We start from the raw sequence: 14007 nt of genomic DNA on the forward strand, positions 1-14007 counted from the left end.
TTTTCCCATTCAAGCTCTATAAAGGCACAAATTGATTTTACCAATCAATGCTCGCATTGTTTAGCATGATGTAGCTCATATGTTGTGCAGGTGTGTTTAATAACTTAGTGTTATATGGCACTAAATGTAGCATGACCAAGAAAAACCTGCATCTCAGATTACGTCGAAAACTCTACTTTAGGTCTCAGCTTATTGCAGAAGACATATAGAAGAAAGTGAATTGCCAAAGCAACTCAAACCGGTTGTTTCAAGGGAGTCTTTTCTTTCAGCTGTTGGTTAGTTGTTCATTTGGATAAAGGTACAGTGTGGAAAGGTATTGGTGAAGTTTCACCATTCACTATGCATCAGAAAAACAACAACAAATAGTAATCTCAAGTAAACCAGGAGAAAACTGCAGAATCATTCATTCCCGGTTTGGTGCTGATGAGCAAACACAACAACAACACAACACGTTAATTGCTGCGACCCAAGCAACCCACCAAAAGGAACATTGACATATTGTTTGTCCACCGTGAGACACTGTATAATTTACACTCACTAATGACTGGCCCTTGTAATAAAGGCTGAAGGACCACGTCTGTCTCTCGCTTGGCACTTATTCAATGTTCCTCTGGACTCTTCTAATGGATATGATTCTGTCTTTACCTCATTGAATTCATATTCCTCTATGCATGCCTGCTAAATCAATTACAACATTTGTTCAGTGTAAAAAAAAAAAGTATTGTTCTGTGTTCTCTTCCAGTCAGTCGAAGTCTGGTAAACAATTCACCATTGGCTGCTTAAACCCCGCCCAAAACACAACAAGAATTGTGGATGAATAAGTTGTATACCTTTGAAATATAAAATGGGTTCTCTATGTGAATAGATGAAAGGACTGTTGTGAAGAAAAACGTATTACCATCGCCATAGGTTCGACCTTGACCTTCAAACTCAATTTGGCTATAAGGACTGCACCTCCCCAGCACCCCGAGGATGTAAAAGGCTGACGGTTTTGACCCCTGACCTCATTTCTTAACTAGGCCGAGGTGCCAAAATGACCTTTTGACCCAGGAAGCCTTGGCAGGTTGCCTGAGCAACCTCAGATTTAGTAATGATTGACAGGTCCCTGCACTTTATGTTAAAATGAGGCAGCAACACACTTCTCAGCAGAGAACAATGAGAGGGAACACAAGCCTTATTCAGCTGAGTCTCTAGATCATTAACACTCTCGACTGTCTGCTTCAAGACCAAACTATCTGCAGTTTACCAACTGGTGAATTCTGTGGAAGGTTGCTGTCAATGTTGAATGTAACTCATTGATAATATTTGGTGCAATTTATGTATATCATTTCTTCCATAAAATATTGGTACTGGATTTAGCAAGGGGCCCCTCAATGCATTGTAATAAATGCATCATCCAAATACATGCATTTTTTTAAAATAAGCATGCCTCCTTTAAAAACAGCGTGCTTCTATTTAAAATACTTTACCTGGTATGGTGTCATTTAAAAACCTGGTATGGTGTCATTTAGATTATCTGGTAATAAATCTTGACAGCATTTTTTTTTTACTTCAGAGACTGCAACAGTAACTATAACTTCTAATTTGGGTGTTACAGAGAATATGTATTGTCCCTAAATTACTATAACATACAGTTTAGCTCTACAGAGCCCATTCGAATCTCCACTAATGTTAGTTAACTGGATCTAGACTAGAAGTGGCTCTAAAACGGCAAATCATTTTGATGGTTTAACTGACGGTTCGATCATGAGTTTGCTCAAGGGATCTATTAACCATTTGATGACTAGTCCTGCTTAGCTGTTTTCCTGGCTCTTCAGACACCCATCCGACTCCCCATCCCTCCTCCTGCCTGTGATTTTGGTGGCAGCTGTGTGGAGATTGGTTTTGACCCCTGATCCCCACATTAGGTGGGATCTCCATGCTGTGTCAGTTATTTAGTGGTGAAAACCAATGGCTGCTCTTGGATTTGGAGAGCGGCAAGCTCGCATTGGGTGACATAAGTCAGTTGCTCAATTCCAAATCGACCCAAACCCCTTCCCCCCCAGGCACAGTGTAGAACTGAAAGGATTGGACCGGTATAAAGCAATATTATAATAGCTCCAGTGCTCCACCATGATATCTGAAATCTTCATTATGAAGTCGTTTTTTCAAAGGCAATACCTTTTTAACCATCTTAAAGTATGAAAGAAGATATTGACAACATACAACGCTAAACTGATATTTGTAAAGCCATGCTCCAGTCCAGTGTCATTGATCTTCATTTATATGCTGACACCTTGTTTGTGATCTCGTATGTACAGTTGAAGTTGGAAATTTACATAAACTTTTGCCAAATACATTTAAACTCAGTTTTTCATAATTCCTGACATTTAATTCTAGTAAAACTTCCCTGTTTTAGGTCAGTTAGGATCACCACTTTATTTTAAGAATGTGAAATGTCAGAATAATAGTAGAGAGTGATTTATTTCCGCTTCTTTCTTTCATCACATTCCCAGTGGGTCAGAAGTTTACATACACTCAATTAGTATTTGGTTGCATTGCCTTTAAATTGTTTAACTTGGGTCAAATGTTTCAGGTAGCCTTCCACAAGCTTCCCACAATAAGTTGGGTGAATTTTGGCCCATTCCTCCTGACAGAGCTGGTGTAACTGAGTCAGGTTTGCAGGCCTCCTTGCTCACACACGCTTTTTCAGTTCTGCCCACAAATTTTATATAGGCTGAGGTCAGGGCGTTGTGATGGCCACTCTAATACCTTGACTTTGTTGTCCTTAAGCCATTTTTCCACAACTTTGGAAGTATGCTTGAGGTCATTGTCCATTTGGAAGACCCACTTGCGACCAAGCTTTAACTTCCTGACTGATGTCTTGAGATGTTGTTTCAATATATCCACATAATCTTTCTTCTTCATGATGCTATCTATTTTGTGAAGTGCACCAGTCCCTCCTGCAGCAAAGCACCCCCACAACATGATGCTGCCATCCCCGTGCTTCACGGTTGGGATGGTGTTCTTTGGCTTGTAAGCCTCCTCCTTTTTCCTCCAAACATAACAATGGTCACTATGGCCAAACAGTTCTATTTTTGTTTCATCAGACCAGAGGACATTTCTCCAAAAAGTACGATCTTTGTCCCCATGTACAGTTGCAAACCGTAGTCTGGCTTTTTTTATGGCGGTTTTGGAGCAGTGGCTTCTTCCTTGCTGAGCGGCCTTTCAGGTTTTGTCAATATACGACTCGTTTTACTGTGGCTATAGATACTTTTGTACCTGTTTCCTCCAGCATCTTCACAAGGTCCTTTGCTGTTGTTCTGAGATTGGTGCGAAAAGTAAAAATCAAAGACCGTTCATCTGTAGGAGACAGAGCGCGTCTCCTTCCTGAGCGGTATGATGGCTGCGTGGTCCCATGGTGTTTATACTTGTGTACTATTGTTTGTACAGATGAACGTGGTACCTTCAGGCATTTTGAAATTGCTCCCAAGGATGAACCAGACTTGTGGCGGTCTACAATTCTTTTTCTGAGGTCTTGGCTGATTTCTTTTGATTTTCCCATAATGTCAAGCAAAGAGGCACTGAGTTTGAAGGTAGGCCTTGAAATACATCCACAGGTACACCTCCAATTGACTCAAATGATGTCAATTAGCCTATCAGAAGCCTATCATTGCCATCCTATGGGATCGTAGCCATGATAGCCAAAATAATGGCCTGCCCAGCGTTTTTATCCATGACCCTATTTATTTTTTTATTTAACCTTTATTTGACTAAGCATAGTGGGAAGTACATTTCTTAATTAACTCAGGAACCACACCTGTGTGGAAGCACCTGCTTTCAATATACTTTGTATCCCTCATTTACTCAAGTGTTCCCCATATTTTGGCAGTTACTTGTATTTACAGATATTAAACCTTTATTCATGTGGAAACCCTCTCTGTCTCTGTCCCACAGCGGAGCCCTTGGTGCAGGTGGATGGCAAGCCCAGCTGCTGCTTCTTCAAGTTCAGCCCCAAGCTCATGTTCACCAAGGTTCTGAAGGCTCAGCTGTGGGTGTACCTACGGCCACTGCAGCAGACGTCCACCATCTACCTGCAGATCCTCAGGCTGAAGCCCGTCACGGAGCAGGGCAGCCGCCACATCCGGATCCGCTCGCTGAAGATCGAACTCAACTCCCGCGTGGGCCACTGGCAGAGCATCGACTTCAAAAACGTGCTGCAGAACTGGTTCAAGCAGCCACACACCAACTGGGGGATCGACATCAACGCCTTCGATGAGAGCGGGAACGACCTGGCAGTGACCTCGCTAAGACCGGGGGAGGAAGGGCTGGTAAGGACCCTCAGACCTGTCGCAGCCTTACCCACTGACACAATGACACTTTGGCCTTTTATAAATTAGATTTGCTCACCTCCTGCGTCCTCTCTCACCTCCTTTTGAACAAGGTCAAAGTTAATCGAGGAGAGTCGGCGAGGAGAGTGAACGTGAATGTCAATGCGCTTGCTTGAATTGAGACGGTCCTTCTCCACTTGCGCGTCATTAGGCTAATTACGTTTACGGGGTGGATCCCCAAATAAATGTGTAAAGTGTTAAAAACAAATTCAGTTTGTGCAAGACATTTATAGATAAAACAATAAGCAGCATATTGTTTTTAAACGTGCATGTTTTTCTCCTCTGACAAAACAAGGGCTGATGTTAAACCTTTATCAAGGGGGTGTGGCAGATTTCAAAACTCTTCCATTGTAGGATACACACGAGTATCATCGATGAAAGGTGGTTATCGAGGAGGGGAGGACACTCTTCCATTTGCCTACTAATGAATTGACACTCCTCGTCCACTCGACCACTTATCGGTTTCCGGGTCTCGGAGGAGAGGATGGTCTTTTGCCCAAATGAGAAAAACCCAATGTAAATGAATCTCTCCTCGATCCCTGGCATCCTCTCTTCATGCCTCTTTCTCAAAATGCATTGGAAAAGAAAGTCTAAAGGGAAGGACCTTGGACCTTCTCCTCCAATACGATTGAGAAATAGGCAGGGAGATAGGAAGCGAAGAATCAAGGAAAGATCACTTGAGAGGCATTGGCAGTACCAGCTCTAGCCTTTTGGGGGCCCTAAGCGAGATTTGGCTGGGCCCCAACTAGCCAATCTCAAACCCAAATTACTACATACAGTAAGTCAAGTTTCATCCCCATTAAGCATCACGAAATGGTAACCCACTAGTAATTTAATTTGGTTCAGTTCTTCACAGCATGGCCCAGGGGTTGACTCTGGACTCTCAGCCAATGAATCCTTGCATAGCAGCAAGCTCTGTTTTTCTTAAGGAGAAGAAGAAAGACAGAGGCCTGTGTACAAAAATAAAACAAAACACAAAAAGTAAAGAAAGAGGCAAACTCCCCTCTGAACCTATATTTTTCTGATTTCCCCCATAGCAACAAAAGCCCTAAAGCGCAAGCTGATGTGGGTTGACCCTTCTGGCCTCTGCTTATTTATTCTGTTGAAAGCATCACAAAAAAACGCTCAAGTCTAAATTGGGATTTCTGTGGAGAGATGAGGGCTTTGTAACATAAACATGCTGAAGTAAAATATTCGCTGCTCTCGCATGCCCAAGGGTCAAGGTTATGGTAACCTGTGGATGACTCCAGAGATCATAGATCAAGCTAAGCGTATAGAATGTTGGCCATTCAATTTATGTTAGAGGTCAGCTTAGCATCAACTGATACGACTGACATCTTCCCCTCAGTATTATGTGTCTTTAAAACCCAGGGTTGGGTAGGGCACTTTTTAAATGTAATCCGTTACATTTACATGTCCAAAATCATACTCAGTAACCTAACTTTTGGATTACCCAAACTAGGTAATGTAATCAGATTATGTTCTCTGTGGCCGACGTGAGTAAGACATTTAAGATGACATCCCTAGCCACGTCTTCAGAGCATGTGCAGACCAGCTGGGTGAAATGTTTACGGACATATTTAATCTCTCCCCATCCCAGTCTGTTGTCCCCACTTGCTTCAAGATGTCCACCATTGTTCCTGTACCACAAAAAGCAAAAGCACAGTGCCTTTGGAAAGTATTCAGACCCCTTCACTTTTTCCACATTTTGTTACATTACAGCCTTATTCTAAAATGGATTAAATTAATACAAAAATCCTCAGCAATCTACACACAGTACCCCTTAATGACAAAGTGAAAAAAGTTTTTTAGAAATGATTGCAAATTTATTACAAATAAAAAACAGAAATACCTTATTTACAGAAGTATTCAGCCCCTTTGCAATGAGACTCAAAATTGAGCTTCTCGGCTCCAGCGTTGGTCGTTACAGAATGCAGCACCCATCATACGAAGCATTGGGGAGAGCCGGCATTCCGGTTGGTGGTGACGTCGGGTCCGGGGGCCGCTACCGATGGAACTGGGGGTGCCTAAGCCAGCTCTTTGGGCTGTCACGCCCTAGCTGGCTCGAGAGGTTCTTGCCCCGGTTGGCTCGGAAGGCACCCATCCCACGTCGGGCCTCAGCCGGATCGTCTGTTTTTTTAAGCCCAGCCGGCTCATCAGGCTGCTACGCCTCCGCCGAATCATCGGACTCCCATGCCTCAGCGGGATCGACAGGCTTTCACATCCCAGCCGGATCGTCGGGCTCCGATGCCTCAGCCGGCTCGCCAGACTCCCATGCCTCTGCCGGTTCGTCGGGAGTTTAGGCCCAGCCGGCTTGTCCAGTGCCCGTGCCTCGGCCGGCCCTTCAGGCTCGCCCAGGTGGGACGCCGGAGATGAGGAACTGACAAATATAGGGGAGGTAATAAACAGGTGATTGAGTCCAGGTGAGTCCAATAATCGCTGATGCTCGTGACGAGGGGAAGGCAGGTGTGTGTAATGATGGTGGCAGGAGTGCTGGGGTGCCTGGCACCTTCGAGCGCCAGGAATGGGGAGGCAGGCGTGACACTGACAGAGCTTGAGAAGATCTGCAGAGAAGAATGGGAGAAACTCCCCAACTACAGGTGTGCCAAGCTTGTAACGTCATACCCAAGAAGAATCAATGCTGTAATTGCTGCCAAATGTGCTTCAACATAGTACTGAGCAAATGGTCTGAATACTTATGTAAATGTGATATTTCCATTTTTTATTTGTAATAAATTAGCAAAAATTTCAAAAAAATGTTTTTGCTTTGTCATTATGGGGTGTTGTGTGTAGAATGATGAGGGAACAAAAACAATTTAATCCATTTTAGAATAAGGTTGTAATGCAACAAAATGTTGAAAAAGTCAAGGGGCCTGAATATTTTCCAAAGGCACTGTTTTTAGTTTTTATTTAGCCTTTATTTAACTAGGATAGTCAGTTAAGAACAAATTCTTATTTACAATGACGACTGTAACTGAACTAAATGACTATCGCCCCGTAGCCCTCACTTCTGTCATCATGAAGTGCTTTGAGAGGCTAGTTAGATAAAATGTTTTGTCATTTAGCAGACACTTTTTATCCAGAGCGACTTACAGGAGCTTAGCTCAAGGGCACATAGACAGATTTTCACCTAGTTGGCTCAGGGATTTGTCTACCTGCCCCCATCATATCACCTTCACCTTACCCGACACCCACTACAATTTGCATACCGCCCCAACAGATCCATGGATGAAAATCGCCATCGCACTGCACACTGCCCTATCCCATCCGGACAAGAGGAATACGTATTTAAGAATGCTGTTCATCGACTACAGCTCAGCCTTCAACACCATATTGCCCTCCAAAATCATCACTAAGCTCGGGGCCCTGGGTCTGAACCCCGCACTGTACAACTGAGGGTAAGCAACATCTCTGCTACGCTGATCCTCAACACGGGGGCCCCACAAGGGTGCATGCTCAGCGCCCTCCTGTACTCCCTGTTCACCCATGACTGCGTGGCCACTCACATCTCCAACTCAATCATCAAGTTTGCAGATGACACAACAGTGGTAAGCTTGATTACCAACAACGACGAGACAGCCTACAGGGAGGAGGTGAGGGCCCTGGTGGAGTGGTGCCAGGAAAAGAACCTATCCCTCAAAGACAACAAAATGAAGGAGCTGATCATGAACAGCAGAGGGGGAACGCCCCCATCCACATCGACGGAACCCAAGTAGAGAGGGTGAAAAGCTTCAAGTTCCTCTGCGTGCACATCACTGACAACCTTAAATGGTCCATCCACACAGATAGTGTGGTGAAGGCAGCGCAACAGTGCCTCTGCAACCTCAGGAGGCTGAAGAAATTCAACTTGGCCCATAAGACCCTAGTGAACTTCTACAGATGCACCATTGAGAGCATCCTGTCTGGCTGTATAACCGCCTGGCAACAGCGGTGCTCTCGAGAGGGTGGTGCGGTCAGCCCAAATCATCACCGGGGCACACTGAGTGCCCTCCAGGACATCTACAGCACACCCAGGGTCACAGGAAGGTCAACAAGATCATCAAGGACCTCAGCCACCCGAGCCAAGGCCTGTTCATTCCGCTACCATCTAGAAGTCGGAGACAGTACAGGTGCATCAAAGCTGGGACCGAGAGGCTGAAAAACAGCTTCTATCTCCAGGCCATCAGCCTGTTAAATAGTTACAACTAGCCGGCCCCGACCAGTACCCTGCCCTGAACTTTAGTGACTGTTACTACACGGCTACCACCCGGTACTCAACCCTGCACCTTAGAGACTGCTGCCCAATGTACATAGTCATTGAACACTGGTCACTTTAATAATGTTTCCATACTGTTTTAACTACTTCATAATGTACAGTATATACTGTATTCTAGTCCAGGCTCATCCTATATAACTACTGCTGTAAACACCTTTTCTATTCATATACTGTCCATAATGTCTCCACACCATCATATACAGTGTATTTATATTCTGGACTCTGATATTGCTCGTTCTAATATTTATATATTTCTTAATTCCTTTCTTTATATTTTTGGAATTTGTGTGTATTGTTAGGTATTACTGCACTGTTGGAGCTAGGAACATAAGAATTTCACTACACCCGCGATAACGTCTGCAAAATATGTGTATGCAACCAATACAATTTGATTAGATTTTTTGGGATTACTTTCCGTTACTGTTGGATTTCTTTCCCCTTAAGAGGCATTAGAAGAATGCAAAAAATATCCATCAAATGTATTTGATGTATCATCACAGTGGTCTCTGGTGGAACAAACTTCAATTTGTGCCTATTTTCAATGCTGATTGAGTGTCATTGAGAAAACAGAAAGGTGTAAATGCATTTTTTCACAAACATCCTTTCTGAATTTATAAGTAATCCAATAAGTAACCAAGTTTTTCAAAAAGTATCTGTAATCTGATTACAATATATTTTTTCCTGGTAACGTAACTGATTAGTTCGTTTTTTTTGGTAATCAGATTACATGTAACTGATTACATGTAATCAGTTACTCTCCAACCCTGTTAAAACCATAGGTAGTAAGAGGAGTGCATTGATTACATTTTTTCTCCAGTGACGTTAATCGTCCCAGTACTCCAGGTTTTTTCCTAGAAGCATTACTCGCCTCACTGTTGAGTTCTATCTTAATCACCTCCATTCTCCTCCTGTCCCCGCTCCTTTCCCCTCCCCCTCCCCTGACTCCAGCAGCCGTTCCTGGAGGTTAAGGTTCTCGAGACGACCAAACGTTCCCGACGTAACCTGGGACTGGACTGCGATGAGCACTCCACTGAATCCCGCTGCTGCCGCTACCCGCTAACGGTGGACTTTGAGGCTTTCGGCTGGGACTGGATCATCGCTCCCAAGCGCTACAAGGCCAACTACTGTTCGGGCCAGTGCGAATACATGTTCATGCAGAAGTATCCACACACCCACCTGGTACAACACGCCAACCCCAGAGGCTCAGCAGGGCCCTGCTGTACCCCCACCAAGATGTCGCCCATCAACATGCTCTACTTTAACGACAAGCAGCAGATCATCCACGGCAAGATCCCTGGCATGGTGGTGGACAGATGTGGCTGCTCTTAGACCCAACGGAAGTCATGCATACTCGTGCACGCCTAACTCCACATCATTTCCACCCAAAACCCTGACTAAGCGCTCCTCTGGCACCAGACTTTCTCCCCCTTCTCACTCCGCCACAAAAAATCCCACTGGACCGACATTCTCTTAGTTATTCATTTTAGTCAAACGTAAAAATGAAATATGAAATGAAGATAGGACTGAGGCTGTGGTAGAAATATATATTGAATATTATAAAGGGGATGTGTCTGTGGAGCAGCTTGAGAAACTTATGGTAAATAAGACAAAACTATGTTTTAGGTGTTTGTTTGTTTTGTGGTTGGTTTTCTTCAAAGAAATGTTTGAAAGAAAATGTCTATCAGGTTTTTTGAAAAGATGGTGTCTTTGTTGAGATGTCCTGGATAGTGGATCCAGGCTGATGGAGGGAGACATTCCTAAGCAGTTACAGTATATTATAATTTTACCACATCTTTACTTCCAAGCAAATACAGTTCTGAGGTGAGGGGCCAAACTGTTTTATCTGTGTAAAAATTGCTTTATTCACATTTATACTCCTATCAATGGGATTTGATTTACAACCAAGACATTTATAGACAGTGCCAATAGAGGGGGACTTCATCTTCTAATTACCAGTGCTATTGTGCAATGCTTCACTTTTAGCATCTTTATGTCATTACAAAACAAATCTCCCTTACTTGTCTACTTTTAGACTTAAAAGTTTATGAAATGAATCCAAAATGTTTATGAAAATAATAATGTTCTAAAGGTTTAAAGTGTTGAGATCCAAAGCCAAACTCTGTGTCCTCTGAACCCTTTCACAGTTATATTGAGAAAAATAAGAAAAGAAAGGAGTTATTTCACTACCTTTAAAGGGGCAGTGCAGTCAAAAATGTGATTTCCCTATGTTTTATATTATTACCACACTGAGGTTAGAATAATACTGTGAAAATTATGATAATGCCCTTTTAGTGTAAGAGCTGTTTGAAAAAGCCGCCTGAAATTTCAGCTTGTTTTGCAAGGGTGGGGTTTTGGACCGCCTGGCGACATCATCAGGTGGTATGAGTTAATAAACAAATAACAGAGTTTGCCGTCCTCTCTGACAATGGGCAAGTTCATTTTGCATGGCCCAGTGCCCTGTGTAGGCAGAGTTTGTACATTTTAGACCATTCCATTGGTCCTTAAGTGAAATCTCCAGCCACCCGGTGCACCGGGCCATGCCAAACGAACTTGCCCAATAACAGCAAGTTTTCAGGTTATATGGCCTTCCCATTAGCCTCCTCCAATTAAGCTCCTCACTCAGACCACTCAAATTCCTTCTTGAGAAATAGCTTTGTGCTAAGAAGCTATTTTTGTTTCTTTTGAATATTTTAATTGAAAACAATCACAGTAAGGTACTTAACTGATACCAATAAATTATTTGATATTGAGACAAAAACACCTGCAATGGACCTTTAAAAGTGAACAGGAAAGGGTTGAAATACACATTCTACCTGTTTTACTGCAGAAGCTCACATAACAGCTCAGATGACCTCAATATCAACCTGCGCAAAATGTTTAGATGAACTAAGACAAACATGTCAAAGCTACACTCATAAAACCTTCTGGTTGGTCTAGGGCACACAATTTTAGAATTCAAGATTTGGCTTGTTAGATATTTGTAAAGCCCATCTTTGGATATCTATTACATATCAACTAAATCAAGAATTAAAAATCAAGAATATGGGAATCATGCAAGGGTGCCAGTTTACACTACTGTAATTGTCAGATTATGGAGTAAATTCCCAGTGAAAGGGAACCCCACAAGTATATTGACTAACCTGGTCCACATGAATATAGCCTACTTAGGCGGTGTTTACAAAGGCAAGCAAATTCTGATCTTTTCCCCACTAATTGGTCTTTTGACCAATCACATCAGATCTTTTTCAGAGTGGACCTGATTGATCAGAAGACAGATTAGTGGAAAAAAAGATCAGACTTGGGCTACCTGTGTAAACGCAGCCTTATATACTTCTGTCATTTTCACTCTGCATTTAACATTCCCATTTACACAAACAAACCTAATGATCAGAGGACCAAATTTATTCTGACAAGTTGCTATGGTGGGAATGTTAAAATGGTTGTGGCAAAGAAGACAACCTTGTGTTGGAAAGAAACTCAAATGCTTGATTGACATAGGGCTTCATACTAGTAAGTAAAGGGATGAAGAACTAGATTGTGAGTCATATGAAAATAAGGAACATTGATACGGACAAGAATACAGCTGAAATGCCATTTCTAGTTTAGAGAGAATATATATTTTGATTTAATATCTCAATGCCCCCACCCCCACCTCAACTGCATCTGTAACATGCAGTAAATATTGGAAGTGCTTGAACATAGCGTAGATTAGAAAGTCTGTCTTGTCTCCTGGATGTCAAAGCGAAGATATCCCTTTGTTAAAAACGAAAGCACTATGCTGTTGGATAAAGGAAGAGCCTTCTGACATTATATATAAATAATATATGTATATAATAAAAAGGGGTACAAAAAATACTTTCTGGGCACTACCTTACCAACAATAAATTTTGCACTATGGGACGTTCATGGCGTGAGGAGTCGTGTTGTTTGTGTTTGTGTTTTACCTTATCGAGCACAAGAGCTTTTACAATTGAAAAACGAACGGTCCAAGCATCTCGCGATACACCATGTGGATAGACTAGTGAGCCTATCACTTCTTTTGTTACCATCACGCTTTCCTGACTTCCTTTTCGTCTGAAGCGGAGGCCTGTCCATATTCTCACGCTCCTCTTACACTCATCTCAGAAACCTGGACTGACCAGCGGCCAAAAGGCCTCGTCGGCCTCCCGGGGTGATAAGTCGTGTGTTACAAGTGTCTGGACCGATGAACATAGAACGCTTTAAACTGGAAATGCCCCTCCGTCAACTTCAATCAATCTGTCATCAACTCTGAGAGACTTTTGTCCTTTTGAATTTGAGCGACTTGTGTTGACGGTCTAACACAGACATGTTTTGCCTTTGTGTGTTTTGAGTGAAAGTGCCCATTTTAGAATGGGAAAAAGTATCCAGGGATCGTTAGCCAAAGTAGAGGATGATGTGTGCTGTAACTTTTGTAACTGCAGGAATATATATGCTAAACAATTTCAAAGGGAGAAAAAAACGTGGTATGGGCAGCGGTTGGAAACAATTCAACTGGTCAAGTGTCTCTGTATTTATTAAGATCAAATCAATGAATTTCAAAGTATGTCTACCTCACTTCAGCATTCTGTTATAAATTTGACAGTTAGGTTTTGTTATGAGTTAATCTGTGCAAACTTGTAACCTGGATAGTAAACCCAAAAAAGTAGACTAAAGCCACAGGGTCGCCTTAGTCTCAAGTCAAGATTGAGTAATTGACAACTGAGTTCAAAAGAGTGACTGAAGCAAATAGCTAAAGGTAATGTATACTGACAAAAGAAGAAGAAAATCGCTGTGCCCAGGACCATGGCTGAACTCTGGTTAATGCTGTGGATAAAGTTGCATTTTGAATTTTTTTGTCTGTATACTGGTATGTGTAAGAAAGTGTTTTCATATATATAAATATATGAGAGGAAAAAATCTCTATGTAAATAAATACCCAAATGTTGACATTTTATGTTTTGGACAGGTTCTCCGCTTCTGTTTTTGCCAACTTTCTTTTGCTTTCATTTGTTCATCATGTTGTGTAGATAAAATTCACCCCAACATTGTAGTTTAATGGTTGTGCATATTAATAATTGTTCCATTGTTATTTTTTCTTTTTTGTTATTTGTTTTCTGTTTTATTTTGTACAATAAATCATTTATTTAGCTTACGAAATTCATGGCTGATTGATTGACCTTTCCCTGTGTTTCTCTGGCTACCCCTACCCTAGCCCACTGCCACACCTTACTTGTAGCATTTCCAGCTCCTAACTTATAAACATACCTGTCATGGGTCACACAAAATGCATTTAAGAGGTCAGGGACTGCCTGGTGGCACCCTGACTCTTGGGATGGTTGAGGGGTGAGGGTAACAGGAAACTGACATATTAATTCTGAGGCT

The 14007-nt window shown here is 42.4% G+C and overlaps 1 protein-coding gene across 2 annotated transcripts in view; it reads left to right on the forward strand.

Moving 5' to 3' along the window:
• The window catches only part of LOC106565435 (growth/differentiation factor 11), a 54546-nt gene extending 40769 nt beyond the window's left edge, over nucleotides 1–13777 (forward strand). Inside the window, exons 2-3 of one of the 2 annotated variants that reach the window (XM_014132571.2) lie at nucleotides 3937–4310; nucleotides 9574–13777. In XM_014132571.2, coding sequence (XP_013988046.1) covers nucleotides 3937–4310; nucleotides 9574–9954 — 755 coding nt within the window. In that variant the 3' untranslated portion in view covers nucleotides 9955–13777. The remainder of the gene's footprint in view (nucleotides 1–3936; nucleotides 4311–9573) is intronic. The other variant, XM_014132572.2, reaches the window with a different exon arrangement.
• Nucleotides 13778–14007: the final 230 nt, after the last annotated feature.

The sequence above is a fragment of the Salmo salar genome, chromosome ssa12 (assembly GCF_905237065.1).
Source record: "Salmo salar chromosome ssa12, Ssal_v3.1, whole genome shotgun sequence".
In the NCBI taxonomy this organism is placed as follows: Eukaryota; Metazoa; Chordata; class Actinopteri; order Salmoniformes; family Salmonidae; genus Salmo; species Salmo salar.